The sequence below is a fragment of the Tursiops truncatus genome, chromosome 10, assembly GCF_011762595.2.
Source record: "Tursiops truncatus isolate mTurTru1 chromosome 10, mTurTru1.mat.Y, whole genome shotgun sequence".
Classification (NCBI taxonomy): Eukaryota; Metazoa; Chordata; class Mammalia; order Artiodactyla; family Delphinidae; genus Tursiops; species Tursiops truncatus.
The window spans coordinates 95,585,506-95,602,524 of record NC_047043.1 but is presented as its reverse complement, the minus strand read 5'-3'; the positions used below and the strand labels follow the sequence as shown (position 1 = coordinate 95,602,524).

Below are 17,019 nucleotides of genomic sequence, written 5' to 3'. Positions count from 1 at the left end.
TTAAGATTAAAAAAAAAAAGCTACTCTGAAGACATGGTATTTAAAATACAGAAACAGATATGGCAAACTGAACGTTGATTATATCTAGGGGGTTCAGTATCTTACTCCAAAAGTAAGACAATACGTGTGCTGGGGACCCTCAGGAAATCATGGGGCCATTCTTGTCATCTTTCAGAGTGCAGGATAAGATGCAGGTTCACATTTCACACGGCTATGAGCCTCTGATACCTCCCCAACGCTCCAGCGACCTCTAACAGTCCAAAAAGCCAACAGGGGAGGGAATGCTGGAGCAAAGGTAGTGAAAGAGAAGCTATTTGTGGCCTTGAGAAGCACAGTAGTTAATGCACTGGGTTTAATAAGGGAGCTTCTAGAAGATGAAAAAAATACATTTAGAAATGAGCTTAAGCAACTCACACATATTAAATCAGGTTAAATCAGCTGACCCCTAAAATAAGGGTCTACTCTCATAGCTTCACCCATTGATCCTTTTTTTCTTTTCTTCTTTTAAAATTTCTTGGCCGTGCTGAAAGGCATGCAGGATCTTAGTTCCCTGACCAGGGTTTGAACCCGTGCCCCCTGCAGTGGAAGTGCAGAGTCTTAACCACGGGACCACCAGGGAAGTCCCCACCCCTAGATTCTTAACAAAAGACTCCACAGCAGCCAGTCAGAGCTTCCGGTTGCAAGAGGAACAGGAGGCAGGAAAGTTCAAGAGTGGGAAGCTACCCCCGCCATGCAGAGTAATGCAGGGTGACAGAAGAGAAGGGAGGGAAGACACTCAAGTGCCCTCCTTACAAGGGCTGAGCTTCCAGGCCGAGTCCAAGAGGGCGTTCATTCCTTCTACATCCCAGCCGTGCTAGCGCTCCCATGTCACTGCACAGCATGTGCACACAAATAATTGTTTCAGAATGAGTAAGTTCACCAACTCCTATACATCTGTGGTGCCTTTTTAAGCATATCTGGATGCTGCTGGCACCAATAAAAATATAGTCTTTTAAAAACACTGCTGATTTCTTAGTAGCCTTCATAGATATATTCTCAAACCAGTTACTAATAAAATAACTACTATCAAGTGAAGATGTGAAATTGAAGTTAAACAGTGGTCTTCAAATAAAAACCTGGACCAAGAGTTTGGTGATCATGGAAAGAGAACAGGGGATAAAATAAGAGGACTTATACTTCCTATGGTGTATTTTTCTGTAAGGTCTGATTTAAGATTTTTTTTCATTTTTATTAAACATTTTGTTTTAAATCACAGAATTATTACATCCTTACCATAACCAATTCAAACAACAAAGAAGTGACTACATGTTATTTTTACGATCAAGATTTTTTTCCTTATTTTGATGGAAGGTGGAAGGCTGCGGTGCCTCTTCAAGGTGCCCATAGGATGGCACAGGCCAACCAGCCAGGTTCTAGAAAAAACATGGCTCACTGAAAACTAAGTTCTGCCACCTTCCCCTCACTCAGGTTCTCTATGAAATAAAAAGGCACCTCAGGGTTTCCCTGGTGGCACAGTGGTTAAGAATCCGCCTGCCAATGCAGGGCACACGGGTTAGAGCCCTGGTCCGGGAAGATCCCACGTGCCGCGGAGCAACTAAGCCCGTGTGCCAGAACTACTGAGCCCACCTAGGGACCATGAGTCCATGCACCTAGGGACCATGCTCCGCAACAAGAGAAGCCACCGCAATGAGAAGCCCATGCACAGGAACAAAGACCCAATGCAGCCAAAACATTAAAAAAAACAAACAAAAAAGGCACCTCAGAATGAAGCAATGGCCTAAACTCAGATGCCAAGATAATATAAAACTGAGCACACACAGTACTGCTCACAGTAGTCTCCCTCCCACCTTTTGGTGGCCTCCGTCCATTTGCACAGATGTGGTCAGCACCATCTGTTTTAACCGACTCTCACGGAGCTCACTCCAGCAGCTCTAAAAGCCTTGAAACTGCATATGATTCTCCCAGGCTGAATCCTTCCATTCAGCAAACTCTCCACAAAACTGAGGGAGAGAATATGCCAGCATTTCCCTCTTAGAGGCTCTGGGCAGTCTTATCATGTGAAGGAAGGCACCTTTTTCTTGTTAGGCTAGCTGGTGCTTTATTTTCCTGGGTCCCCTACTCAAAGAACCAATTCAGTTTCTGTTCTCAGTGGTTCCTGTTTTTATTTTTATCTCTTGGCCTCAGAATCTTTCCCTTACTGTGCTAAGCACTGGGCTGTGTCAGGCACCTGATACTCATATTTGAATGAATGAAAGTGAGCTTGTGTATTTATGTCTCTCTTGTGGGACTGAGCCCTTAACCTGTGGGATCTAATGTTATCTGTAAAACACAACGCTGGCGTCTGGAAGTTGGTGGAATGGGAGAACAACCCCCCCACCCTACGCTCACACACGAGTTGGAATTAGCAAGTGCAGAACTTTAACCACTGTCTCCCAATGCTTCACCTGTACTTGCCCTAATTCTGGCCTTTGTTACACTGTCATTGCTCATTGATTGGTCTGTGTTACCCACCAGATCTAAAGGTAGGGACTTCATCTCTCTGGTAGGGCCTGCAACTAGATCCCTGGGGTCTGCCTCATGGCAGCAGTTTGCCTCGTTGACAAACTCATGTCTTCGTCGTTCAGAGATCCCCATCCAGGCTTCTAGTCCCAGATATGGGCTCAACTGGGGAGGTGGGTTAAGAGGACCAAACCACTTCCTGAATCCAGTTCTACCCTGTGTAACTCAGTCTAATTAGTGTCATATTAACACGAAGTCCAGGCATGTGTAAAGAAGCAAAAAGTTCTACTTCTTCCCACCTGAACATGCACATACTCCCTTCTCTTTAACAGGCATCGCCCACTCAGTATCACTTCGAGGCCTTGCAAGAAGTGAAAAGTAAAAACAAAGTCCACGGGACTTCCCTGGTGGCGGAGTGGGTAAGACTCCATGCTCCCAACGCAGGGGGCCTGGGTTCGATCCCTGGTCAGTGAACTAGATCCCACATGCGTGCCACAACTAAGAGTTCACAAGCCACAACTAAGGAGCCCGCCTGCCGCAACTAAGGAGCCCACGTGCCGCGACTAAGACCCGGCACAACCAAATAATAAATAAAAACAAACAGGGCTGCCCTGGTGGCGCAGTGGTTGAGAGTCCGCCTGCCGATGCAGGGGACACGGGTTCGTGCCCCAGTCCGGGAAGATCCCACATGCCGCGGAGCGGCTGGGCCCGTGAGCCATGGCCGCTGAGACTGTGCGTCTGGAGCCTGTGCTCCGCAACGGGAGAGGCCACAACAGTGAGAGGCCCGCGTACCGCCAAAAAAACAAAAAACAAACAAACAAACAAAAACAAACTCCACAACTCCTCTAGGGTTAGGGATATACTGCAGTGGCCCTAGCCTGGGCGGCTAGACCCCGCTAGGCAAGATGGGAGTGCCATGGTGGTGACAGAAAGAAGAGGCAGTCATACAAGTGCTCTGATCTACATTCAATTCCTTTTCCCAATACATTCCTTTTTCTCAGTGCACCCCACCACGACCTCATTACAGGGCACACTTATAGATCTCCCATTTTACTCCTCCACTTGAAAGGCTTCTCTGGCTCCCTGCGGTTCCCAGGCTATAGCAAAGGTGAGACTCATCTAGGGAGCTCTCTGAGGCACAGATTCTGGAAACTGTGATTCAGGGACCCTGGAATCTGTGATTTCAATGACTGCTCAGGGGGTACTACCCCAATAACCACTAACACCCACAAGTCCACATGCCTGATGATCAAGACCATATACAAGCTGGTCTCTAACAAAGGACATTTCAGGGACACCCCTACTCATCCTTCCAAATCCAGCTGAAAAGTCTCCCGAAACACACACCAGGCAGAATCCACCCTTCTCCCCAGTTTGTCTACAGCAGTGCTTCTCAAACCTCCAAGTGCGTACGAATCACTGGGCCATCTTGTTATGCTGTGATTTTGATTCAGTGGCTCTGGAGTCCAAGACTCAGAATCTCTAGCCGTTCCTGGGTGCGCTGATGGGCGCACTGTGAGCAGTGATGGCCCGCTGCACTTTGCAGCACGACTCTACCATAGCACTCATCATCACAGTGCTTCCACGGGGCCAGGCTTTCATGGATATTGTTGGCAACAGCTTCTGGAATTCCCTTAAAATCAACAGCAAGCAGGGCGCCTAGGGGAACAAACTTTGAGATCAACAGAAAGCACTTCCTAGAGCATCAGTGATTATTTATCAGTGTCAAACAACTGCTACCATTTACTGACTGCCTATGGGCTGCATCCTGTGCTGGGTGCTCTGTGTCTGCTCTGGTGTGAACTGTTACCACACGCAAAGCACTCGGGCCTTGGGAGGCCCTCAATAAATGGTAGCTCTTATTTCTAATTCTTACAGCACACACGTCAGGCTTGGAATAATCCTGTTTATCAGCAGGAACTGCAAAAGCCACTTTTCTAAATAGAGGTAGAAACTGATGAGGAAACTAAGAGACAAAGAGGTTCAGTACCTTGCCCAAGTTAGTTACACAGCCAGCAAGCAGGGCAGCCAGCACGTACGCTGACCTCAGGCTCTTAATCTCTACATACGGTAAGTGCCCTTCCACATGTTGACAAAGCATACCTCCCACTTGCTCTCTTAAAAAAAAAAGAAAAAAACAGAACAGAAAACACTGAGGTTCAGAGAGGTGAGCTGAGAAGTCAGTTGTCTCAGGACAATGAGCTATAGGGTAGGAGTAAAACAGGAGGCCAGGGCTGTGACTCCCAACCCCTCCTTCTACGCTGTGCTACTCTGCCAATCTAAGATGTGAAACCCTGAAGAAAACAAAGATGCCAATGAGGCTTGACACCTGGGAAAAGTGAGCCTGCCCCACCCAGCTGCAGACTTTCCTAACCCCGGGGATGAGCTGTCAAGGCCTTCCCAGATGGGCACGCTTTGGTTACATGATGCTCACGTGTCTTTCTCCTTCTCAGAACTCTCATACTCCAGGAACACGATGTGCTGGGGGTAGTGGCCGCAGATATCCCCATTCACATTTTGGATCACGCTGTAACAGTAGTCTCGGCCAAACAGCTCCAGACACCTCTTCTCAATGCGCTCAACCTGCACAGAGGAGGAGATCTGAGCATAAAGAAGATTCTGGCGTTCTGAGAATTAGGCGGTTCCTGACCTGGAGAGGTCTCTGGGAATGACAATGTGCCTCTGTGATTATAATTCAATACCAGGAAAAGACATCTTGCTAGATCACAGATCCTAAACGTGTGGTTCATGAACCCACATGGTAAACTCCGGGAGAGACTCTGAACCCCTCAATGTAGTGGTGAAACTGTGTATGATAAGCATTTGAAGAGAGGTTGACATCTTTCATTAGATTCTCAAAGGGGTCCACAATCCATAAAATATTAAGAACCCCTGCTCTAAGTTACTTTATTTTATTTTTAATTATTTATTTATTTTTATTTTTGGCTGCATTGGGTCTTTGCTGGAGCACACGGGCTTTCTCTAGCTGCGGCGAGCAGGGGCTATTCTTTGTTGCAGTGCGCGGGCTTCTCATTGCGGTGGCTGCTCTTGTTGCACAGCATGGGCTTCAGTAGTTGTGGCTTGCGGGCTCTAGAGTGCAGGCTCAGTAGTTGTGGCGCACGGGCTTAGTTGCTCCACGGCACGTGGGATCTTCCCGGACCAGGGCTCGAACCCCTGTCCCCTGCATTGGCAGGCAGATTCTTAACCACTGCGCCACCAGGGAAGTCCCTCTCTAGGTTACTTTAACCGGCACTAATCCATTATCTTCCTTTGGCTCCAGATTCTTCCCCATTCTCCAGCCACAGACCAGTACCTAGAAGCTCTAGTTACTGTAATGAGTAAAAGATGCAGACAAAGCTGTCTCCTTACACGCAATTTGCTTATGAAATAGAAGGAACACCTCCCTTAAAATTGCTCTTGTTTTGCTCAGTTCAGGGAAAGACCCACCAGAAGAACGACATAAAACCTGTAACATCTCAACAAGTCTGCAAAAGATCAGAAGTTTAGGACCAGGTGGAGTGAGTCAAGTATAACTTTTTACAACCTCAATCTTCAGGGGTGTGTAAGAAGGTAGGGGGGCCCAGCAAAACTGACCCTCTAGCCACCCAAAAGACCAACGTGGAGGGAAAAACTCACAAGAAACAGAAATCCTCAAATTTCAAGGGGCATGAGTATCATTAAGAAGCCTATTAGAAAATACAAATTCCAGATTCCCACCCTCAGAAATTCTAACTCAGTAGGACTGGGTGGGATCAAGGAACCTTTATTTTTAACAAACACCCCAGATGATGCTGAAACAGGTGGTCCTCAGGCTAAGCTCTGAAAAATACTCGGTCATTTGGAGAGTGGGGGAGACCCATCATTACTGAAGTCTTCCCTGCATTACTTCAGACTAGCAGATGCCAAGTTCAGTAAGTCCTAGCATAGGTAACCCCTGGAGCCAAACCAGAGTTTCACGGCCTGGGAGGGAACAGAATTCCATTGGAAAACCTGATGCTAAACCTGCCAAAACCACGTGGGGGATGAAAGATGGCAGGGTCGGCAAGATTCCCATCAGACTGTCAGGCAATGCCTAAGATGGGAATGGCCTGACCAGACTGGAAGCCTTCCAGGTCTGGCAATAAGGAGCCTGAAGGGAATCCCAAAAGTAGAAAAAAAGAGAAACTAAGACTTGCTTTTGACAAAGGAACAGAGGGAGTATGAGTTGCCTTCCTGCTTTATGGGGGAAGGAAAGGGATGGGCCTAATTCTAAAGTCATGCTGAGACTATACAAGGGAGCAACACACTCAGTTTATCTCTTGGCTCCATTCTGCCCCACCCCTCCAGCCCCTTCACTCTGATCTCTGACCTGGATAAATCCTCTACACTTCAAAAAATCTAGACATGAGGGTTTTTGTCCCCATACCTAACGCATGGGAATAACCCTCCTCAGCGCCTCTTCTCTAATCTCTGAACAAGGCCACTCAGCGCTAATCTCTGACCTCCACACCCTTTTGTCTCAAACCAAAACGTCGTCCTTCCTTGGCTTGGCTCGTTCTGAGCCCAGTTCCTCCTTTTCGGTTTTTAAACCCAACCCTTACTCTCCGGGTCCAGACACTGGGCACTTCCCTCTCTCTCTGTCCTATGACCCCTGACCTCAGCAACGTCGCAAACCAGGGACCTTCTCTTTCTGCTCATCGCGCCTCCGGACTCACCTTAGAGCCTCCCGTCCCGCTGCAGTCCTTGGCCCGGTACTGAGTCCGGGAGAACTCCTCCAGCAGCTCCCCGAGCCCCGGCTCCTGCGGCTGTGGGGTGCCTGAAGAAGCCGAGGACCCCGCCGAGGCGGCGGCGGCTGCCCGAGCGCCGGCCATGGCCCAGCCCCGCGTCCCTATCAGCGCCCTGCGTCGCCCTCAGCGCGGGCCAGCCCGGCCCATGGCACCTGGAGGCACCGACTCCGAGCCCTGAACCTCCGGCGCCGCCTCAGCCGCCTCCTTCGCTTTCCACTTCCGGCCCCGCCCCACCCAGCCGGATGTTTACTCCAGAGCTGGCCAGTCGGAGCCCAGGACTCGCGCCCTGCCCCACGATTACCTGCCCACTCCCGACGCGGAGCGGTCCAAGTGGTCTCCGGAGAGGGGACCGCGGCCGCTCTCAGAAACCTCGTGCTCCGCCCCACCGGGTTTCCCCTGGGAAGCCAGGCTAAACCATTGGGGCTGCGGGGGGGTACAGCGCGGGACTAGGAGGAAGGAACCACGGGAAAGAACCAGCCGAAGAGTGGAATAAACCATTATTAACAGGGAGAGGAGGCGGGAACTCTCGGAGGCACCTAATTAGTGTTGGCAACCATAGTAATGACAATAAGTAATAATAAAACAGCATTTCGTAAGGCACTTTGCTTGCGTTGCTGCTTACAGCCGTCCCTCTGATTATAGTGCTGCAATAGTCAACCCGCTTTATTGAAGTAACCGCGGGTCATGACTGGCTCGAAATTCTGTGAGTAGAAAGCCCCATGTTATTTTTCTTTTTTTCTTAATGGAGTATGTCAAACATTCACAGAAATGGAGACAATAGTATAATGAACCCTCATGTGTCCATTAGCTTGTTTTAATAATCATCAACATACACCAATCTATCTTGTTTCATCAATCTTTGCCCCATCCAATAGTATTATTTTAAAGCACATCTCATTATTTAACCTGTGAATACTTCAGTATTAATCTTCTAACAGATTAGTACTGTTAAAAAATGATTAAGGAAGAGAATTTAGGTGTTAAACATACTTTAACACTTCATGAAGCCACCACTGTTTGTTCCCAAGGGTCCAAAGAACTGCAACACGGGACTGAAGGCAGGACACTTTTATAGGATAAAGAATAAGGAACAAGGAAGAAATGGGAATTCCCTGGCGGTCCATTGGTTAGGACTCCTCTGCACTTTCACTGCTGAGGACCTAGGCTCAGTCCCTGGTCAGGGAACTAAGATCCCCTGCAAGCCACCTGGCGGCCAAAAAAAAAAAAAAAAAAAAAACGAACATGGAAGAGAAAAATAGAAAATGAATAAAGAACAAGAAAGTAATTATAAAGCCCAGAGTTTGGGGATTGGCTGACTAGATATACTGTGTTTCTGGTCAAGCAGAACATTTACAGAGATACCAAAGTTACTAAGTTTTGCTCTCTTGCTGTGGCACTCTGGGCAGGAATGGCTCCATCTTTGGCCTAGAAATTTATTTCAGTAATTCTCCCTTTTCTCATCCTCTTGACCATTCAAGAGGTTTGGTCAAAAATATCAGTACTAACATGACCCTCAGTCACCATTGCCTCTTCTGCTCTCAGTGTAGCATTCACAAGAGGTGATGTCAGGCTTGTATTCTTGGCCCTGGTTCCATTCTTCTGTTCTCTTTTGTCACTTCAGTCAGAGAGAGACCATGTGTTGGCTGGTCAGTGGCTGCCCACATGCCTTTAAAACTTTTGAGAGAACCCAGCTTACCAGGGAGACAGTAATAATTACTAGCAACAAAACAATGTCCATGGTTTGGAGAGTACTCCTGAGCCAGGGTCCCCATGATCCAAACCAGCTAGAACACTGGGGACACTGCTTTAAGCCAGTTAGCCTGTTTATGTATTTCGCGTAACTATGTCTCCCCACCCCAGAAATGTTTATGCAGTGCGCTTGTTCCGTTGAAATCGAGGTGTTATAAATCAGGGAGAAGTTTGTGACGGGAAGAAAGAACTACAGGATCACCAGCGTCCAAGCCAGTCCAACAGTTAGTTTACCTTTCTCTGCAATGGTCTGAGGTAGGTGAACAGTTATCTTTCCAGGCTAGAGCAAGCCAAAAGGTGGAGAAGAGAACAATAAAGACCTTCATGATGTAAGAATTAGGAAAAGGATGGTCAGAGAAGGAAGGAAGAATGGAAGGAAATGCTCTTAATCTGACTTCTTGGGAGGAAACAGTCTACCTCACTGTTGCCTAGTTCTCTTCCTAGTCAATTGGATTTTGAGGTCTTTGGCATTTAAACAGGGCCAGATGTCAGGTGGGGTCTTCTTCAGTTGTGAAACATGTACCCAAATTTTTTAATTTGTTTGTTTGTGTTAAATTTGGCTCTTTTATTTTGCTATATATTTTTATTTATTTATTTGGCTGTGCCGGGTCTCTGTTGTGGCACATGGGATCTTTGCTGTTGCGTGCAGGATCTTCGTTGCAGTATGCAGTATCTTCTAGTTGCAGCATGCGAACTCCTAGTTGTGGAATGTGGGATCTAGTTCCCGGACCAGGGATCGAACCTGGGCCCCCTGCAATGGGAGCACATAGTCGTAGACCCTGGACCACAAGGGAAGTCCCTGTACCCACATTTTCACACCTTGTAATTCGACACTGATGTTAGTGGTCAAGAACACTTGGTAGGGTCCTTTCCAGGAATCTCACTTTTGCAAAAGCATCAAAGTAAAACAATAATTGTCTGTAAATGACAACGAACTTTAAAATGCCCATGGTTGGAGATCTGATGAGAGTTCATTATAATGGAAATTGACAAGGAAATTTGGTTATTTCTGTGACACCCAACATTTTTAAGACAATAACTAGGAATCTGGGAAGCTGAGGCCCATTGGGTAGCTAGCAGGGCACAGGACTGAGCTGAAAAGCCATACTTCCCTGTTAACATCTTGTGCTCGTGCCGAGGGGGCAATGGTGGCTTCCTGTATCCTCCTGCACACTGGACGAAGATGTCCCTGATTGGACTGGGCACCTGGAAGAGCGAGCCTGGCCAGGTAAAAGCAGTTATTAAGTATGTCTTGAGTATAGGCTACCGCCACATTGACTGTGCTATCTACGACAACGAGACTGCGATTGGGGAAGCCCTGAAGGAGGATGCGGGACCTGGCAAGTTGGTGCCTCAGGAGGAGCTGTTTGTGACTTCCAAGCTGTGGAACACGAATCACCACCCTGAGGATGTGGAGCCTGACCTCCGGAAGACACTCGCTGACCCCCAGCTGGAGTATTTGGACCTGTACCTGATGCACTGGCCTTATGCCTTTGAGCGGGAGACAACCCCTTTCCTAAGAATGCTGATGGGACTATACGCTATGACTCCACTCACTACAAGGAGACTTGGAAGGCTCTGGAGGCACCGGTGGCTAAGGGGTTGGTGAGGGCACTGGGCCTGTCCAACTTCAGCAGTGAGCAGATCGATGATGTGCTCAGTGTGGCCTCGGTGCGCCCAGCTGTCCTGCAGGTGGAATGCCACCCATACCTGGCTCAGAATGAGCTGATTGCCCACTGCCAAGCACGCGGCCTGGAGGTGACTGCTTATAGCCCTCTGGGCTCCTCTGAGCGTGCTTGGCGTGATCCTGATGAGCCTGTCCTGCTTGAGGAGCCAGTGGTCCTGGCACTGGCTGAAAATCATGGCCGGTCTCCAGCTCAGATCTTGCTCAGGTGGCAGGTCCAGCTGAAAGTGAGCTGCATCCCCAAGAGTGTCACACCTTCCCATATCCTTCAGAACATCCAGGTGTTTGACTTCACCTTTAGCGTGGAGGAGATGAAGCAGCTGGATGCCCTGAATAAAAATTTGCTATTCATCATGCCCATGCTTACGGTGGATGGGAAGAGGGCCCCGAGAGATGCAGGTCACCCCCTTCAATGACCCATATTGAGACCACAGCTTCCTGGCTTCCTTTTCATCTCTCCAGCTATAACGTCCTGCCATCCCCAGAAAGGAGTTAATAAAGCCATTGGAGTATCCATCCAAAAAAAAAAAAAAAAAAAGACGGTAACTAGGATTATAACTTGTAACATTATACCATGCATATCAGATTTTTAGGAATTTTATATAAGTTCTGGAACACTTATGTTAATAACATACCCACACAAAGATAAGCTAAAGTTAAACATCACTGCTTATTTGGCAATGTTTTCTTTGTAATTTAACATATCAAATAAGCCTAATTAGCTTCACATTTCTCTATTTATAAGGAGAGAGAACAAATATACTAGGGGCCCTTTGGAAAATCCCAAAGTTGGCCACAGGTCAAAAAAAACTTCATTTAGAATTTGATTTTGGGGGGTTCCCTGGTGGCGCAGTGGTTAAGAATCCACCTGCCAATGAAGGGGACACAGGTTTGAGCCCTGGTCCCACATGCTGCGGAGCAAGTAAGCCCGTGAGCCACAACTACTGAGCCTGCGCTCTAAAGCCCATGAGTCACAACTACTGAGCCACGTGTCACAACTGCTGAAGCCCACGTGCCTAGAGCCCGTGCTCTGCCACAAAGAGAAGCCACCGCAATGCAAAGCCCGCGCACCACAAAGAAGAGTAGCCCCTGCTCACAGCAACTAGAGAAAGCCTGCACGCAGCAACGAAGACCCAACACAGCCAAAAATAGATAAATAAAATTTTTAAAAATTGGATACATTAAAAAAAGAAAGAATTTGATTTGGGGGAAGTTTGTCAAAAATATCCATTTAAGGGACTTCCCTGGTGGCCCAGTGGGTAGGTAAGACTCTGCGCTCCCAATGCAGGCGGCCCGGGTTTGATCCCTGGTCAGGGAACTAGATCTCGCATGCATGCCACAACTAAGAGCCTGCGTGCAGCAACTAAGACCCAGAACAGCCAAAATAAATAAATAAGTAAATAAATATTTTTAAAAAATATCCATTTAACCAAAGTGACAAGTAAAGACTTCAAAGGCAAGTACAGAAGGTTATATAGTTGTAAAAACCCCAAACCCTTAGCTTTTTTAAGATTCAGGGTTTTCTATTCGCAGATTAAATGTCTTTAAAAATATGACTAGGCTTTTGAGAAAAAAATAAAACTGAAAATCTTGAAAACCTCGACATATCAGAAGTGTTTATTTTTTGGAATTGTTACCGAGTCCAACCTCGCTCTGCTCACCGCACAACAGGGCAATGAATCGCAGACGAGGTGTTGAGGCAGGGAATACGACTTTATCAGGAAAGCCGGCAGATGGAGAAGATGGCAGACTAGTGTCTCTGAGAAATCATCTTATCAGGGTTTGGATGCCAGTTTCTTTTATAGAATCAGAGAGGGAGAGGCGGAGAGGAAGTAAAGCAAAAGGGCCATCAGTCTTGCAAAACATCTCCTGGAATGACCAGCCTCAGTGAGAGGATTTTTTTTTTTTTCTTGCAGCCATTCACAGGTGGGCAGGGTTCCCTGAGGCAGGCCATTTTGTATGATTGTAATAACAAAAGCAACGCAAAGGAAAGGTTAAAGAAACAGATCCAACATGGAGTCCAATTTAGCTCTTCCCTGTTACAATTTCCTACTGTCAATGTCCATTCTACAATCTTGTGGAAAAAGGGGTGACAAAGTTCTAACTGCTCGGTCAGATGGATCTTTCTGGGAGTGTCCGCAATCGGTGTCAGTGTTCCAGATGCTGAGATTTGTCTTTTGTTCCGCTTTGGAAGTGTCTACTTGACACCTGTAGACTTACAAATATTCACAACCTAAAAGTTGAGAGTTGTCAGGAATTTTGAGGGCTTCAAGCCCAGGAGGCTGCATCTCAAGTTAAGAAATTTAGCATTTTTCTATGTATGGGAAGATGCTAGACTCTGGGCTCACTGAAATAATTTCTTTGATATGCACCACAGCCCAGATGGGGCCTGTATCCTGTATTTTCACATCCTGCAGTTTCCTCAGGGCTCACCATAGGGAGTGGCTGCAGTCTGATGGCTGCTAGATGGCAGGTATTCTTCTTCTTCCTGAGTTTCCTCAGTGTTCACTGGCTCACACTGGGGGGCTGCAATCGCTGATGATTGATCCTCTCCTCTTGGTCAGGAATTTGACCAATATTTGGGAGACATTTCATGATCAAATTTTGTCCCATGGTGCTGGGAGGCTCATCCCAGATCAGGCGAAAATTCTTGATATGCCACTCCAGGTGCTAATTTTTGTATTAGGCCCTATTGATAATTAAAGATTCTCTGGATCCTCTGTCTAATTATGATCCAGGAGACATTTTCCCTTGTTGCTTCTTCCCATACCTAGAATCACATTATTAAAATTATTTTTATGGTATAAAAGTGATCTATTTCCTTAAGATGTTTAGCCATAGACGTTTTGTTGGAGGCCTGGTTACACACTGGGTACTGCAAGAGACAACAATCTTATAAAATAGGATATAAGTAACAGCTAGTAACATTGACAAAGACATACTGCAGCAGGGAGACACAAAGCACAAACAATTTGGAAATAAAGAACAAATTAAAACAATGATTAGCATAATATCAAGTCCATAGGAGAACCAGCTGGAGACAACAAATTCTGTCAGGATCAGGTAGAGAGAAAAAGATAAATGTTTCATCTTTGTTTAAAAAGGCATACTTTATCAACTTGTTGTAGGTCATAGCTTAAGGTTATAGCATAAAAGTTTTTTCCTAAAAACAAAGATTAAAGTCAATATATTTCCTAAAGGCACAAAGTTATAAATCATATTTACCAGTTCACTCAGTCCCATGTAATTAATTCCCATTGATCTGGATGATATAATCATGTTTCCCATTAGTTTTGTCATTTGTTACCCAGTCCAGTGATATTATCTAAAGGCTATAAGAAACTTATATTTGTTCAAAAGTTCCTTTTTATCAGCCTTCTTGAAAAATCTTCATTTTGTAAAAGCATCAGGACAAAAAACAAAATAGCATGGTTAAAAATTTGAGTACAATGCAATTAGCAGGATTCTTGGATATAACATTTTAGAATAACTAGTATTATGATTGTTAACATATCAGGACATACCAGATGTTAGGGATTCCATATAAATTTTGGAATATCTATATAAATGACATTTATCCATACACTATAATCTAAGGTTCATCTCCAATCACTTTACGATGTTTCTGAAGTAACTTAACATACCAAATAAACTTAGTTTGACATCTCTCTCTGAGATGTCTCAGAGATGTTCTTTCGAAGTATCCAGAATCAGCTGGAGGCTAAAAAGCTTTAGTCAGATTTGGATATTTGGGAAGTTTGTTAAAAATATCAAAAAGGTTTTACAACACAACAGGATGTAGGTCACTGTGAAACAGTGCCTATTCATTTAACCAAGTCACAAAATGATGAAACAAAAACAAATACGGAACACCTAAGGGCACAGAAACTCATTTAATCTGTTATCAAAAGGAGCAGTCTAACAGAGAGGGAGATCAAATTTCAGTCTTGTATTAGCTTACTTAACGAAATCCATTTACTTATTTAACTTCAATCTAAATTCAGTTAATCCTGACCATGTACAAAACTTTCTTAGTAAAATGTAATTCCATTCCTCGTACCTTCTTAACTGAAAACACACATTCTACCATACTGAAATGTTTTATTATTTTCAGTAGCTTTAATTCTATATTTAAATTAGAATCTCCGACTCTTAAAAACCTTAATTTCTAGGGACAATCAAGAGGCAAGTAATACTTACCAAATCTGGAGAAACTATTTTAGATGATTTTTAGAACATAATTATTCTTAGAGTTTACCTAAAAGCTCTTATCTCATTTATATTTACTTTAAAGTTTCATCATATCAAGTTATTTTTCTTGCTGACAAATTTGCAACAGATATAACAAGATTTCATTTAGCTTCTATTAAACCTAGGTGCAGTGAAAGTACCATACTTAATGTTGATGGCTCCAAAGACATGTCTATATTAATTAGAGCAACAAACTTAAACATTAATACCAGGTATTAATTTAATACTAAATATTTCCTGGTTCACGTGAAACTGAAACTCATTTACCTTAATTTCTCTTGTATTTATAATTGTTTGGTTTGTAAGGGCTTACGTTTCTTTAAGCCAATTAAATAAGGCTCATTTACAGATTAACCTCAGCAATGTTATCCAAGACAAAAACACATACAAACATACAAACAGAGAGACATCATAGTTCTCATTTCAAAATTTCAGCCCTGAGTCAGGTACAGTAGTGTAAAACCTATCAGTTTACAAAAGAGGTTGGATTAAAGTTAGGTTTCTGGCAAATGGAACAAATCAAGCTCATTTGTCTAGATGGCTAAACCCTTTCTACTAATATTTATGGTAAACAAGTCAAGTTCTAAATTACTGTACCCTCTTTTACAAAATTTGCATTTTAAAAAGATGGCAGAGATAAGGGTTTCTGAGAAGACCAGGTAGGACATTTGTATCTCAAAGGTACAGGCAAGTTTCTCCTAGGATGACTTTGTTTCCCCTTTGTTTAATATTTACAAGTCTCTTAAGATTACTCATATTTATTAGAAAATCAATCAACTTGTTCCCCACTGTCAATGTTACCGGGGACTCCTGTGGGGAAATCAGGGTCTGATGCCTCAAGTCCAAGGGATTCCCCTGGCCTCTTACAGGATATTAGGGCAAGGGAAATTGCCCTGCTGCAGAAGTGCCTCCCAGTCCAAATTGGGTGCCCTGTAGGGTCTTAGATGGTGATACTAAACCAGGTCGCTGTGCCCCGGGTGTTACCACAGAAACTTCTATTTGATTCCAATGGGTAGGGGAAACAGGAGGCAGTGAATATGTTGGCAGCATGGGGGTGGGGACATTTGGAACAACTGCCAGTGTAGCCTGCTCGGTCACTGGGGGAGCTGGGTAGGCTGGGGTGGGGGCTAAGTTTTGAAATAACATGTCCCCACTCTCATTTTCTCCCTCTCCCCCTTGGGTTTCCTTTCAGATCACAGCACTATAAGGTGGCAGTCCTATGACTCCTTTTCCTCCTGATGCAATAGCATAAATGCTCCTATATATGGAATCTCATCTCTTTTCCCTGCTCTTTTGCAGAACATTTCGATCTGCGAGATTATATAATAATTGAGTGAGCCATTCAGGGGCCATCGTCCTTCTGATCCTAACATATATTGGGGTCATACCCTATTACAGTAGTATATCATGTCTCTCTTAGTCATAGGCTCCCGGCTATGTTTTGCCCATTTATCTAATATATGCCCCAAAGGGTTTTCCTTCGGGATAGGTGAAGTATTTCCCATTTTTATCAGTTTGACTACACCAAAACACAAAAGACACAGACAAATTCCAACACAAAAGGCACAAATTCTAGCCTCAATGCACACAAAACCAAAACAAAACCAAGAGCAAAACCAACGAACTAGTTCCCAGATCAGGTAGACTTACCCTACAAAACCAACGAACTAGTTCCCAGTGAACCCGCTCCCAGAATCAGGTAGAGTCCAACAACAATTCCCCCACTCCAACAGGGAACCCCAACCACACTGGCTTGTACCGTAAAGGAAAAGCCCAGATTGAGGGGGAATATGTTCCCAGCATGCACACCAGAGGAACTTAACCTTCAGAATTGAATGGAGTCTGTCGACTCGTAGTCCCAAATGGAACTGAAGTTCCCCAGATTGGAACTGAAGTTCCCAGATGGAACCGTCATTCCCCAAATTGAAGTCTGTTGGTTCTTTGCTTCAGCTGCCAAGCACTGGGGTAGCCGGTGCCGCTTCAGGGAACTTTGAAGGGAAGATCCTCGGGACAAATGGTCCTGGCAGCTGCTAGGGCCTTGCCCCAATATTCCCTGACCGGGCCGGCTAG

At 45.2% G+C, this 17,019-nt stretch overlaps 1 protein-coding gene and 1 pseudogene across 18 annotated transcripts in view; one reads left to right on the top strand and one right to left on the bottom strand.

Annotated features, from left to right (window-relative positions):
• MTMR14 (myotubularin related protein 14) overlaps positions 1-7,489 on the bottom strand; it is a 43,243-nt gene extending 35,754 nt beyond the window's left edge. For 5 of the 18 annotated variants that reach the window (XM_033865364.2, XM_033865367.2, XM_073787645.1 and 2 more), the window contains exons 1-2: positions 7,194-7,486; positions 4,934-5,082 (exon numbers count right to left, since the gene is read on the bottom strand). In XM_033865364.2, coding sequence (XP_033721255.1) covers positions 4,934-5,082; positions 7,194-7,349 — 305 coding nt within the window. In that variant the 5' untranslated portion in view covers positions 7,350-7,486. Of the gene's footprint in view, positions 1-3,898; positions 4,128-4,922; positions 5,083-7,193 lie in introns of those variants that run through there. The other 13 variants (XM_073787643.1, XM_073787647.1, XM_033865372.2 and 10 more) reach the window with 8 other exon arrangements.
• Positions 7,490-10,159: 2,670 nt separating this feature from the next.
• LOC101326187 (aldo-keto reductase family 1 member A1 pseudogene) lies at positions 10,160-11,114 on the top strand (annotated as a pseudogene).
• The last annotated feature ends 5,905 nt before the right edge of the window (positions 11,115-17,019 follow it).